Source organism: Anomaloglossus baeobatrachus, chromosome 3 (genome assembly GCF_048569485.1).
Source record: "Anomaloglossus baeobatrachus isolate aAnoBae1 chromosome 3, aAnoBae1.hap1, whole genome shotgun sequence".
Lineage (NCBI taxonomy): Eukaryota > Metazoa > Chordata > Amphibia > Anura > Aromobatidae > Anomaloglossus > Anomaloglossus baeobatrachus.
This window is the reverse complement of record NC_134355.1, coordinates 362,183,309-362,198,898: the sequence shown is the minus strand read 5'-3', so window position 1 is coordinate 362,198,898 and position 15,590 is coordinate 362,183,309. Positions and strand designations below refer to the sequence as shown.

Genomic DNA, 15,590 nt, shown 5'->3' with positions numbered 1-15,590 from the left:
CCACTGTCCATCCGGAGAGATAGAAATAACATTATATACATTTATCTGTTTTGTTTGGGTTTTTTTTGTATTTTTTGTCAAATACTAGTAGCTTCTCTGGGCTGGGTTTATTTGCTGATCAGAGCCAGTTATTGGTCTTTAGGGTCTTTTCCACTATCACCCAGAGAAGCTTTTTGGTGTGTATTATACCTGCTAGTACAGGATATTTTTTTAATAACTTTTATAGAAATTAGATTAAGGGCTAGGACACACAGTGAGTAAAACGGCCCAAGTGGAACACGATAAAAAAAAAACGCATTCCACTCCGACCCATGTTACTCTATGGGGCCATTCCCATCTGCGATTTTTTTTCTCAGCTCTAATCGCATGCTGCGGGTGGAATCCGATCTGTATTCACTCGCAATCATAATAGTCTATGGGTGCGAGTGAAACATCACACTGCACTCTGATGACACCGGAGTGCAGTGTGATAATCGCATCAGTTGATAATGGAGTTGATGGGGAGATTATCGCTCCCTTTCCTCCGCAGCTGTGATCCAATCGCAGGATTGGATCACAGTGGCATGACACTTGGCTTACGCTCACAGCACAGCGGGAGCCGAGGGTCATTGGCATATCGCATCCGCACTCACATCGGATGCCATACGCTCATGTGGCCCCAGCCTAAAGGTTATATTTTAGTAATTTATCTTTTTTTATGTTCACCCTTGGCTTTATGTTGAACAGAGTTTCATTAGGCAGGCACATGGAATGGCTTTCCAGCAATCTTGAAAGAGTTGCTGAGTACTTGTTAACTGCTTTGCCATCACAGACCATCTCAATGAGGTTGACGTTGGGCTATTGTAGAGGACATGTCATATGATGCAGCAGTCCATTCCTTTCCTCCTTGGTCACATAACATTGCCTGGAGGTATGTTTTGGGTCACTGTCCTGTTGCAATACAAATGATGTTTCTAAGGCTGGACCCACACTAGCGTAAGGCATCCGATGCGAGAGCATTGGATGCGATATGCTAATGACCCCCGACTCAGGCTCTGGGTCTTGCTATTGGGTCACAGCTGTGAAGCTGAGGGCGGGCACTGCGGAGGAGAGGGAGGGGTTAATCCCCCCCATCTCCTCCGTTGTCAGCCTGTGCGTATATCGTACTGCGAGGGATACAGCTCTAGCAGAAAATCGCAGCATGCTGCTACTTTTCTCGAATCCAAAATCTGGATGCGAGAAAAGCTGACCAACTGCTCTCCCTTATTCGCTAACATTGGTCAGAGTGCAATGCAAGATTTTCTCGTATTGCACTCGTCCGATTTCAACGCTCGTGTGAGCGTACCCTAAAAAACAGAAAGTGTCTGGCACCAATATCCACACACACAGCTCCACTATACACGCTGTAATGTGCGGTACAGCAGGGAAGCTAGTAAGGAGACAAACCAAACACAGTGGTGTAAAGGGGGCTTTACACGCTACGACATCGCTAATGCAAAATCGTTGGGGTCACGGAATTGGTGACGCACATCCGGCCGCATTAGCGATGCCATTGCGTGTGACACCTATGAGCGATTTTGCATAGTTGCAAAAACGTGCAAAATCGCTCATCGGTGACATGGGGGTCCATTCTCAAATATCGTTACTGCAGCAGTAACGAAGTTGTTCCTTGTTCCTGCGGCAGCACACATCGCTCCGTGTGACACCGCAGGAACGAGGAACCTCACTTTACCTGCGTCCCGGCCACAATGCGGAAGGAAGGAGGTGGGCGGGATGTTACGTCCCGCTCATCTCCGCCCCTCCGCTTCTATTGGGCGGCGGTTCAGTGACGCTGCTGTGACGTCGCTGTGACGCTGAACGAACCGCCCCTTTAGAAAGAAGGCGGTTCGCCGGTCACAGCGACATCGCTGGGCAGGTAAGTACATGTGACGGGTATGGGCGATGTTGTGCGTCACGGGCAGCGATTTGCCCATGTTGCACAACAGATGGGGCGGGTACCCACGCTAGCGATATCGGTACCGATATCGCAGCATGTAAAGCCCGCTTTACACCTCCAAGGAAAACATCAAACAATCTTCAGCAAGAAAGAAGAAAAAAGGTGGCACTCACCAAATGGTAATCTTCATTTATTTAGACAAAGGGGACACCAAAAAGCAGGGAGAGATGCGGTGAACGTCAGAGACAACGGCGGCCGTTTAGCACTCATGGTGCTTTGTCTGGACACGATGAAGTGCCCGTGAGTGCAAAACGGCTGTCATCATCTTTGACGCTCCCCGCATCCCTCCCTGCTTTTTGGTGTCCCCTCTCTCTAAATAATCTTTTTTCTTCTTTTTTTTTGCTGAAAAATGATGTTTCTACTAAGTGCAAATCAGATGGGATGGTATGTTGTTGCAGGATGCTGTGGTAGCCATACTATTAAGTGTACCTTGAAATTGGAAAAATTCACCAACGACATCACCAGTAAAGTACTGCCACACCCTCGAATATCCCCCTTCATGCTGGGCACCATACATGTAGAAAATAACCACATTTTCTGCCTCCCACAAAGACATGGAGGTTGGTACCAAAAAATTTCTAATTTTGACTCATCCAACGTACAGATTTCCACTGATCTAATGTCCTCTCCTTGTGTAGCTTGGCCCAAACAAGTTTCTTCATTACCAATAACCAAATGGACAACTACTCTAAGTCATAGATCAGCCTAAAATGACCCCAAAACAAAGATACAGGGCAATTTAATAGATTAATATAATATATTTATTTAAATAATTCACAAGTAATGATAAACTCATAAATAAAGTAAATGATGGGATTGAAACCAGATATTAATGTGACATGCAGAGGGGGAAGGACCCACATAATATAATAGGCAACATACAAATTTCCCTTAATATAAAACAGAGATAATAGGCACCCCTCTAACACCAGTATCAGTCATAGTAAATATTGCATCCACCATGAATCAATGAATTAAATAGTGGCATGCTAATAATTAGGTCCAAGATAAACTGATGGGATTGACTAAAAAAGCAATCTAAAAGTACTGTCACACAACGAGATCGACGCAGTAGCGATCCCGTTAGCGATCTCGTTATGTGTGACACTTACCAGCGACCAGGCCCCTGCTGTGAGATTGCTAATCGTTGCAGAATGGTCCAGGTCATTTTCTTCAAAGGCGACGTCCTGCTGGGCAGGACACATCGCTGTGTTTGACACTGTGTGATAGGGTCACAGTGACTGCTGAGATCGTTATACAGGTCGCTACTGCGACCTGTATTGCTCCTGCATCGCTGGTAAGATCTGACTGTGTGACATCTCACCTGCGACCTCCCAGCGACTTACCTGCGATCCCTATCAGGTCGCATCGTTTTCGGGATCACTGGTAAGTCGTTGTGTGTGACTGGGCCTTAAGGCCAGTCAGGCACGCCCCCTGCTATGATTGACACCTCACTGTCAATGTACAATCTGTACTGAGAGCCTGGTGTGGGCGGAGCGAGCTCTCTGGGCTCTGCTACATGGCTAAATCTAAATCCTTTGTTTGTGTCTGAACAGCTGCATCCAGTAATCTAAAATATCTTTTGGATTCAGAGTCTCTTTGTCTACAACATGCTGCTTTCAGATGAGGAAGCAAACCCTGCTGACAGATTCCCTTTAAACTAAGCTCCTGTATCCTTTCCTGGTAAAAGATGAAATAGTGGCTTCAGAGCTGAATGAAATGTCTCTTTATCTTTTAATTTCTCCTTTTTGTTGTTCCAGTATTACCTTGTAACATTTAGTTTATAATTTATGTTAAGTCTAGGGGGGATTACCATTTTTTTCACTGAGGGCATTTACTACTACCTCTGCAAGAGGTTGACTAATTAACTAATCATAAGGCCGGTTTCACACATCCGGCTTTTCGCCGGTTTGCCGGATCCGGCGCTCTCCCATACAGTGACTACAGTACAGTGACAGCGCAACAAGCGCCGGTCACATGCTGTCATGTGACCGGCGCATGTGACCCGGAAGTTACAGCGCTGTCACTGTACTGTATTGTCTGTACGGGAGAGCGCCGGATCCGGCAAACCGGCGAAAAGCCGGATGTGTGAAACCGGCCTAAGCAGGCAGCAACATACCGGGGAAAAACACCTCCGCAAAAGCTTAGAACTGGCTTTCTACTGTGAGCTATTTAATGGCAGAGTCTGTTCTCCTCACTGATCTCATTGCAGAACTGTGTGTGACTACAATGCTCCTAGAGTAGAGCAGAGATGAGTGTGATTACATACAGCTTTCATCTCATACAGTGGGGAAAAAAGTATTCCCTTAAGACAATATTTATTTTCAATCTGTGACCTCCTGGTCTGCTTCTATTGATCTGTATATTGCTGCATTAGAGTGGGGGTTTATATTGCACAACTTTCTTTGTATGAGGGCAGTAGAACCTTGTGTGTTTAACTATAGCTTTTTGCTTTTTAAATGTTTTTAATTGTGTTGTTCACCTTTCTTGTGTCGATTTTGTAAAATATTTTTTTTTTTACGGTGATCCTCCTTGTATGACACTTTCTTTTCTCTATATATTCAACTGGAAGCATTTGAGACTAGGAATCAGAAGCTGCTGGAAAAGAAAAACTGACATTAACCCTAGAAGCACAAAAAAGGAAAATATGTTTAATATGAGGAGTCTCAGATGGCAGTGCGAGACTCAGGCCCAGATCCTATCACAAGTCTCTAAATGCAGAGAGATGGCCGTGACAACCGCCCCTTTAACGAGGGGCCTCTGGACCCTCAAGACCATCTGCAAAACACCTAAGGAAAATACAATCCAACCCACCAGCATGCACATTTAAGATGAACTAACCTTCACGGTTACCATTAATGCACACCAATGGTGACGGTAATAACGTAGACTCTGGAGACACAACACCTCTACTGAGAAATGACATGTGAACAATGTTATGAACAAATAGTCAACCACCTATTGTGCAAGTTCTTGCACTTAAAAAGATAAGAGAGGCCTGTAGTGACATCATAGGTAAACCCAGGGCCAGATTAAGGTTGGTGGGGGTTCCTGGGCAGAAAATCTGGTGGGGGACCATAACGTTAACATTTTTAGCCATAACAGTAGAGCGCGAACTGCAGCATTTAGATATAAATCCAATGAACATTTATCTTATCCTGTTCTGCCACATTCAGATTTACAGTACTACAATACAGATACAGTCCATGATAACTCACAGCCGTCACTTATACACACAGTACAATACAGATACAGTCCATGATAACTCACAGCCGTCACTTATACACACAGTACAATACAGATACAGTCCATGATAACTCACAGCCGTCACTTATACACACAGTACAATACAGATACAGTCCAGGATCACTCACAGCCGTCACTTATACACACAAAGTAGAGTTAAGGTTGCTTTACAAATTTCAATTACATATGCGATCTCGTATGCGATGTGACACGCCCCCATCGTATGTGCGGAATGGGCAATTTGTTGACCGTGTCGCACAAACGATTAACCCCCATCACACTTATTTACCTACCATACGACCTCGCTGTGGGCGGCAAACAACCACTTCCTGAAGGGGGAGGGATATTCGGCGTCACAGCGACATTACACAGCGGCCGGCCAATAGAAGCGGAGGGGCGGAGATGAGCGGGACGTAAACATCCCACCCACCTCCTTCCTTCCGCATTGCCGGCGGGACGCAGGTAAGCTGCAGTTCATCGTTCCCGGGGTGTCACATGGAACGATGTGTGCTGCCTCGGCAACATTGAACAACCTGACGTTCAATTATTAGAAATTGAACGATGTGTATGCGATCAACGTTTTAACGCACAATCAGGGTCGCACGTAGCTGTTACACACTACAATATCACTAACAATGCCGGATGTGCGTCACTTACGACGTGACCCTGCCGACACATAGTTAGATATATTGTAGCGTGTAAAGCCCGCTTTACTCACATATTTTTTTTATTGATCCCAATGTTAAGGCAGCCAGGGCCGGCTCCAGGTTTCTGTGGCCTCCGGGTGAAAGAGTCTCAGTGGACTCCATCCACACACAGATACGCACATACACATACAGGCATACATACATATACATATTTGAAGACAAATTCAGAAAAATACATATAAACAGACATATATATATGCACAGTCATATACACTGACATACATGCAGACAGACGCATTAGGGCTCATGCGCACGTTGCGTAATTCCATGCATTTACGCTGCGTATAGCACTGCAGTGTAAATGCATGCGTCCTGCATCCCCTTCACAATCTATGAAGATTGTGCATGATACGTGTGCACGTTGCTTTTATGAACGCAGCGATTTGGATGCTAAAATGTTGACCCAAATCTGTGCGTTCATAAAATGAGCATGTCAATTATTCCGTGCGCTATGGATGCAGCTCCCGCTCTGTCTATGGTGGGGGCAGCAGCCAGAGCGCATGAAATCGGATTTTTTTTTGTACGGAAAAACTGCATCCATTATGCAGTGTTTCTACAGCAATTTGACGCGCACATGTGCTGTCAACTCACTGCAGAATATTCAGCAGTTACGTGCACATGAGCCCTTATAGGTATTAATATGGGGAAGTCGCCAGCAGCCTCACTCACCTCTCCCACTTGTTTCCGTCCAGCTCCTTCAGGACATGTGGCTGTGTTTCACGATGGCTGTCACTAACAGACATGACTGCATATTGACAGCACTGCTGTATACTGTATATATCACAGGAGGGGCTGGGGGCTACAATATATACATTACAGGTGGGGCTGGGGGCATAGATGTTACTGGAGTGGCAAACAGCTCTGGTGGTGTACTCATTACTGGGATCGGTGACATAGCGCTCTGGGGGACCCATATAGGGGGGGCCGCACAGACTGCTCTAATTCATATATACACACACACAGTACTGCTTCTTACACACACAGCTCTGACACAAACACACACATACAATGTACCCCCCATTACGCAATATACACACACACACACACAATACAATGCACCCCTCATCACACTCTACACACACACACAATGCACCCACCAATCACCCCCTACACACACACACCCCATCACCCCCCCCACACACACAACCACACACCATCACCCCCCCACACACACACACACACTGCACCCCCCATCACCTCTTACACACACACACACACACACAATGCACCCCCCCATCAACCCCTACACACACACACACACACACACACACAATATGCACCCCCCCATTACCCCCTCCCCACACTCAATACAATGCACCCCCCATTACCCCTCCCCCCACACACAATACAATGCACCCTCCATTACCCCTCCCCCCACACACAATACAATGCACGCCCCATCACCCCTCCCCCCACACACAATACAATGCACCCCCCATTACCCCCTCCCGACACACAATACAATGCAGCCCCTCCATTTCCACCTCCCCACACACAATACAATGCACCCTCCATTACCCCTCCCCGCACACACAATACAATGCACCCTCCATTACCCCCCCACACACAATACAATGCACCATCCATTACCCCCCCACACACAATACAATGCACCCTACATTACCCCTCCCCCCACACACAATACAATGCACCCTACATTACCCCTCCCCCACACACAATACAATGCACCCTACATTACCCCTCCCCCCACACACACAATACAATGCACCCTACATTACCCCTCCCCCACACACACAATACAATGCACCCTACATTACCCCTCCCCCCCACACACAATACAATGCACCCTCCATTACCCATCCCCACACACACAATACAATGCACCCTCCATTACCCCTCCCCCCACACACAATACAATGCACCCTCCATTACCCCTCCCACACACACACAATACAATGCACACTCCATTACCCCTCCCCCACACACAATACAATGCACCCGCCATTACCCCCCACACGCAATAAAATGCACCCTCCATTACCCCCCCCACGGAATACAATGCACCCTCCATTACCCCTCCCCCTCCACGCAATACAATGCACCCTCCTTTACCCCTCCCCCCACACGCAATAAAATGCACCCTCCATTGCTCCTCTCGCACACGCAATACAATGCACCCTCCATTACCCCTCCCCCCACACGCAATACAATGCACCCTCCATTACCCCTCCCCCCACACGCAATACAATGCACCCTCCATAACCCCTCCCCCCACACGCAATACAATGCACCCTCCATTACCCCTCCCCCACACGCAATACAATGCACCCTCCATTACCCCTCCCCCCACACAATATAATTCACCCCCCATTACCCCTCCCCCCACACACAATATAATGCACCCCCATTACCCCCCTACACACAATATAATGCACCCCCCATTACCCCTCCCCCCACACATAATATAATACACCCCCATTACCCCTCCCCCCACACAATATAATGCAAGAGATGAATCCAGCGAGCCAAAGTTGTAGTAGATAAAAAGTTTCTTAAGTCTTTATTTCAATCATATTAAAAAAAAGTCTTTGTCCATAGCAGCATAAATGATGACAGACAGAGGTAGGAAAAGTTACTGCTGGCGCCAGCAGTAACTTTTCCTACCTCTGTCCGTCATCATTTATGCTGCTATGGACAAAGACTTTTTTTTAATATGATTGAAATAAAGACTTAAGAAACTTTTTATCTACTACAACTTTGGCTCGCTGGATTCATCTCTTCTATTTGTGCTGGTAAGAGCTTCTACCATATACCCGTGCTAAGAGCCTCTATAATCATAGCAGCTTGATCCTATAATATATTGGGTAAGCTGGAAAAACTTTCTTTTTTTATAATATAATGCACCCCCCATTACCACTCCCCCCACACACAATATAATGCACCCTCCATTACCCCTCCCCCCACACACAATATAATGCACCCCCCATTACCCCTTCCCCCACACACAATACAATGCACCCTTCATTACCCCTTCCCCACACACAATACAATGCACCCTCTGCAGCCTCCATTATCCCTTCCCCCACAATACAATGCACCCTCCATTACCCCTCCCCCACACACAATATAATATAATGCACCCCCCATTACCCCTCCCCCACACACAATACAATGCAACCCTCATTACCCCCTACACACACAAATTACAGTACCCCATCACTACACACTCCTGCCTCCCCCCTCCCTCGGAATACAGTACTCCTCCTCTGCCTATCACAAAGCTGTGTTCCTTCACAAATCTTCCCCGTTGTGTCCTCAGCCCCTCCCCACTCATCCCCATTAATTAAACCTGTCTCTTCAGTTCCTTCATGGAGTGCTCGCTTCCTGATGTCCCCTGTGGGCACCCGCAGCACTGTGATGACGTCGGCAAGGTGCTGATCTCATCACGTTGCTGCACGTCGGGGGCGGGGCCCAGTCCCGGCGCGCTGTTCAAATGTATTTACGTCTGAAAGACGCAAATACATTTGAATAGGAAGAAGGAAGCAGCGGTCCTCTGCAGTGTGTACATGCCGGGCACACAGCAGAGCCGGCACAGCGCGCTGCCTCCTGCTGCAGCTAGTGTGCCCGGCATGTACACACTGCAGAGGAGCGCAGCGGGGACAGCAGATAAAGTGGCCCACTACACCGTGCCCCCCCTGCCCCTCGCTGGGTACGGCCGCAGCACATAGCAGGGAGCTCATTGGCACACCTCTGACCCCGGAAGTGCAAGCGCTGGTACTTCCGGGGTCAATCCGCGTCCTGTGCCCGCAGTTTGTTTTTGCGTCTTAAAGACGCAGATACAAATAAATAGCGGTGCGCCAACACCCCGCGCCCACCCCCCCTCCCCCCCGAAAACACAGCTGATTTATTAGACTGTGTTTACGGAGGGGGAGAGGGTGTGAAGAAAAAAAAATGCTAACAGGTGCCTAGTGGCAAGCATGGCCCTGGTGGTGGGGGCCTCCTTAGAAGCTCTTTTGGTGGGGGCCCCAGGGCTGGAGCCCTGCTTGCCCCGCCTATAATCCGGCCCTGGGTAAGCCACAACTATGAGAGACAAAAGGAGAAAACAGACCCAGAAAATCACCTTGACTTATTTGGAAAGATTTAATTTGCAAATTATGGTGGAAAAAAAGTATTTGGTCATCTAAAAACATGCAAGATTTTTTGGCTCTGACAGACATGTAACTTCTTTTTTAAGAGGCTCCTCTGTCCTCCACTCATTACCTGTAGTAATGGCACCTGTTTGAACTTGTTATCAGCATAATAGGCACCTGTCCACAACCTCAAACAGTCCACCTCAAAACTCCACTATGGTGAAGACCAAAGAGCTGATGAAGGACACCAGAAACAAAATTGTAGCCCTGCACCAGGCTGGGAAGACTGAATCTACAACAGGTAAGCAGCTTGGTGTGATGAAATCAACTTGGTTTCATGTTTAATCCCGACTGGTCTTATTGGTCCTCTAAACCCCCACACCCATGGTTATAATTGAATTGTATTTTACAGCTGTTACCAATTTCTGTGTGTAGTATGGGTTTTAGTTAACAAATTCTGTGGACCTAGTGAATGACCCGCATAGACCACCCAACAAAGGCTACCATCAGTAACATACTACGCTGCCAGGGACTCAGATCCTGGAGTGCCAAATGTGTCCCCCCGCTTAAGCCAGTATATGTCCGGGCCCATCTGAAGTTTGTTAGAGAGCATTTGGATTATCCAGAAGAGTATTGGGAGAATGTCATATGGTCTGATGAAACCAAAGTAGAACTGTTTGGTAGAAATATAACTCATCGTGTTTGGAGGAGACAGAATCCTGAGTGGCATCCAAAGAACACCATATCTACTGTGAAGCATGGGGGTGGCAACATCATGCTTTGGGGCTGTTTCTCTGCAAAGGGACCAGGACGACTGATCCGTGAACATGAAAGAATGAATGGGGCCATGTATCTTGAGATTTTGAGTGCAAACCTGCTTCCATCAGCCAGTGCATTGAAGATGAACTGTGGCTGGGTCTTTTAGCATGAAAATGATCTCAAGCACACTTCAGGGGTGATGAAGGACTGGTTCGTAAGAAGCATATGAAGGTCCTGGAGTGGCCTAGCCAGTCTCCAGATCTCAACCCGATAGAAAACCTTTGGAGGGAGTTGAAAGTCTGTGTTGCCCAGTGACAGGCCCAAAACATCACTGCTCTAGAGGAGATTTGCATGGAGGAATGGGCCAACAAACCACCAACAGTGTGTGCCAACCTTGTGAAGACTTACAGAAAACGTTTGACCTCTGTCATTGCCAACAAAGAATATTTAACAAAATATTGAGATGAACTTTTTTTATTGACCAAGTACTTATTTTCCACCATAATTTGCAAATAAAATTTTGCCAAATCAGACAAGGAGATCTTCTGAATTTGTTTTCTCATTTTGTCTCTCATAGTTGTGGTCTACCTATGATGTCAATTACAGGCCTCTCTTATCTTTTTAAATGGGAGAACTTGCACAATTGGTGGCTGACTAAATACTTTTTTCCCCCACTGTATCAGTCAGTTTTAGGGAGGGGGATACAGCTGAAATCACTGTGAGAGGGAAACTGCAGCTGCAGATGTTTGTAATGAGGCAAAGCTCAGCTCTGCTGTAGTCCCCTCCACCAACACTGTAATGAGATGAAAGCTGAAAAAATGTTAATATTACATCCATAATCTCACACCATTATGCAGTGAGACAAGTAAGGAGAGCATACTGTCTGCCATTACATGTCTCACACTGAGAAACCTGTTCTAAGCTGCCTGCTTATGATTGGTCAACATTATGCACTGGAAAAAGTACACTCCCCCAGTAAAAAAGAAAGGGTCTGGTAATGGTCCCTTGGATTTAACATGAATTCTAACCTAAACTTTGGAAGCTAATGCTTACACAATAGAGAGGAGAAGTAAAGAACAAAAATGTTTTATCCACTTAACTTCGACAACAATAGGACCTCCTGCAAATGGAGTGGCGGCATCTGCATGCATTCTCTGGCAGGAGGCAGCCTGCGGGTGGGGAAATAGAGACCTATAGCTTCAGTGACAACTTTGACACATTATGGCTCATTTTTATTAAAAGTTGATGCTGATGCATTTCTCAAAGACGGAAATAATTATTTCTAAAACAAAAAGTATAGACTTAACATTACAGTGACTTTACATACATTATATTTGGGGTTTAAAAACCTGTTGACTGGTTCTCTTTAAAGTACAGTGTGATCCTCAAATTCTGAGCCTCATAGGACTTACGTGGAGCCAGTGATTGGTGAATATATTAACACACTAACACTGCGCTACACTAACATTTATCCAGGTTTATGGAATAAAATAATAACAGGAGTGCTACTTTCAGTACAACATTCCGAATACTAGTAGCATGGATATTAGGAGAATATTGGAGTGCACCCTGTGCCCCCACCTTGTCTGAGATTGCAAGGTCCAGCAAACCATAACTGTCTGCAGCTTTCCTGCCTTGCTGAGGCGGGAGATCCAAACGTTTCCAAATTTCCAGCAATAAGTGAAAGCTACAATACAGTAATTGGAGCCGACAGATGATATTGCTTTGAGTAACGTGCGACAGAATTGTCTTGTTTTGCAATGAAGTTCCATGCGGCACTGCTAGCAACCTAATGAACATAAGACTTTAAATACCTCCCACCCGTCGTACATCTGTACGGGCTGCAGGCATTGTGGGTAAGCTGCAATATATTCATTGTATTAACCCCATAAAGCACATAAACATTCACAAACAAAAAATAGGCTCTACCTTTGTTATGGAGAATTAAACACTTTTTTTTAGAAATTCATTTTTCCATAATCCTAATTTGATGTACATCAGAAGATGAAGATATGTTCAATATCAAGACAATGGCTTGAAATTCTGCACGTCAAATGCTAAAATGTGTTTAGACAAATACCGTAAAATCAGGACTGGCTTATACAGAATTAGATAGACAATGAATTGGAATGTATTATTTTAAATAATGTATTATGGACATACAACCTGTCAGTCATCATACAGCATTAGTAAGTAGCACAGTGAGAAGAAGGTGCATTGGTACTCACCTGCCGTGCTTATAAACCTCAGGGATGACTCTCGTCTGTAAATGAAATCTGCTTTCAGCAAACACACTCAATGCCCAAATTACAAATAGAGAGCAGATTCCAAAATAGCTGGAAGTCAGCATGATACCTCCAATACTACAGCCCCCAAATAGTCCACAGAGTAAGCACTAAATTTTGTTTTTTTCTTGAAGACATTGGTGGGTCATCTCATTATTAGAAGGATGTTTACCCATACAGATAGGAAACGCCACTCAGTTTTTAATCTGGAGGCAGGGGAAAGCAATTTCCACTAAACCTATAAATCCGTCTACGTCAGATGGCTGGGATTTTCAGGCTGCGGAGAATTCACGTCTCTTTCAAAATCGCTTTTATGCTTGGTGCTTAGGGCAATGTAAAACAATGTTACAATGGAAGTTGTGCAGAAGAGCTCATTTGTAGAATTCTTTAATAACCTCCAGAAAACAGTCAGTTATAATAAATGTCCCCAGAGTTTCTTGTCCAAATGCTCCTACGTGCTGCATGTCAATGGAACTGACTACTGATTAAAGTGGGGTGGATAGAAAGGAACAAATCTAGACAAAATCGTATTTCAGTCATACATTTGTGAAATAAGAGTCAAATGATTTTTTATGTATCTTTGGAAGAAATAAATAAATATCCTTTTCTTCTAGTAATGAACTTTTTATATTGAAATTATACATTTCATACAGAGCATATTCTGTATAGTCATATCGTATTGAAGCAGATACAGCAGGTTATAAAAACTGGAAGAAAACATATTTTACAGACTTTATATGTAAGTATATGCAGTTTTGTTTCAATTTCTCAATAGATCATGTTTCTTTTTAATATTGTCTTTTACATATAGTAGGGAAAAAAGTATTTGTTACATTGCCAGTTTTGCAAGTTTTCCCATCTAAAAAGTATGGACAGGTCTGTAATTTCTATCGTGGGTACACTTCAACTGTGACAGACAGAATAAAAAAAAATCCAGAAAATCACATTGTATGATTTTTAAATAATTTGCAATTTATTGCATTACATTTTCTAATAATTGCTCCAAAAGTTGTTGCCATGCTTGTCCTGTAGCCAATCCCTGCCTTGTGCAGGTCTACAATTTTGTTGGGGGGTGACCCAATAATGATGGGTCTCCCCAGCCTGAGAATACCAGCCCCCAGCTGATGGCTTTATCATGGCTTGGTAGCAAAATTGGGAGGGACTTCACTCCATTTTTTAAAATGATTTATTTAAATAATTAAAAATTATATCTACATAGCCAAGACAATCACAAGGCCGGGAGCTGCAGCCTGTACCCGTATGCTTTTTTTATTTTATTTATTTTTACAACATGATAGGGACACACACAACATCTGTGATTGGTTGCAGTCAGACACGCTCACACAGGGTGGGAGAGCAGTCTGACTGTAAGCAATCACAGATGCCGATACTGCTTTTGGGTGGGGGATGCAGTGCATATGTATGAAGGATAATGAGCAGCCCCGGAAGTAGTATGAGCGGCTCCGTAAGTAATATTATGGTCAACCAGAAGACTGGTATGTATAACGCATCTGCTTTCCTCTATTTTCTTTCGTTCTCCCTTATTTTTTTAAATTACCCAAGTTGTCAGATCCGGGCCCGGGGTTGGTGCATGGATACTTCTGAACCTGCGTGGATCCGAACTTTTACAGTTGGGTCCGCCCATCATTAATCAGGAGGTCACTTGATGGAAAGGAAGGTGAGGGAATTACCTAGATGGTGGAAGAAACATATGATAGGCACTGCCTTATGTGCGAATAGAGAGGGAGACACATTATAGGAGATAAGGAGATAGTAGCTACAGTACTAGGAGCAGCTATGTGAATAGAATCCCTAAGAATACACCAGATAGTGGTGTACTACATGTAGAGTGAGGCAAAAATGACCTTTTGGTATGCCAATCGCTAGAGGCAAATGGCAGCTACATATATAGCCAGCAACAGCCCTCTGTGGAGTAGCTCTGCTTCTGAGCCTGCATCAAAGTATCTGACACTCTCCATGACATATATGTGGCACCCCTGAGGCTCAGTCACCACAGGGTATTGCATCTGACTTAAGGTACAATACTAATCAAGGGTAAGGAAGAGGTTAACCACTGGTTTTTACTTACACAACACAGACAGCTCAGGTGCTTTCCCGCTGGAACCGGGCTAAAGGGGGTCACAATAAAAACGGGTTTTCCCAGCCACCAGCGAGTCATCAGGAAGGTGAGGGCAGCACAGGGGAAGTGAGAGAACATACAGTTTTTACCTCAGAATAGTCTGAGAATCAGAACAACATGGTTGCTGTGGAGAGTTATGATTCAGTGACCGAGGAGGATCAAAAATGCAGAAACCCAAAAAGTAACCAGAGTGGCTGGAACCTTAACAGACTGCAGACCTAATCCTGACACACAACTAGAAGTAGCTGTGGGACGAACCTATGATGACCTAGTCGTCTCGACACTAATATAGATGAGGGACTGAATTTAATACCAAGCATGACAAAACACAATACATAGCAGAATCATGGAGCTAAGTATACAGGCCCTCCCAGCAGGGAATGATGC

General features: G+C 45.1%; 1 protein-coding gene across 1 annotated transcript in view; it reads right to left on the bottom strand.

Annotated features, from left to right (window-relative positions):
• Positions 1-13,232, bottom strand: part of LOC142295294 (gamma-aminobutyric acid receptor subunit rho-1-like) — a 321,792-nt gene extending 308,560 nt beyond the window's left edge. Inside the window, exon 1 of the mRNA XM_075338408.1 lies at positions 13,007-13,232. Within this exon, the coding sequence (XP_075194523.1) occupies positions 13,007-13,128 (122 nt within the window). The 5' untranslated portion in view covers positions 13,129-13,232. The remainder of the gene's footprint in view (positions 1-13,006) is intronic.
• Positions 13,233-15,590: the final 2,358 nt, after the last annotated feature.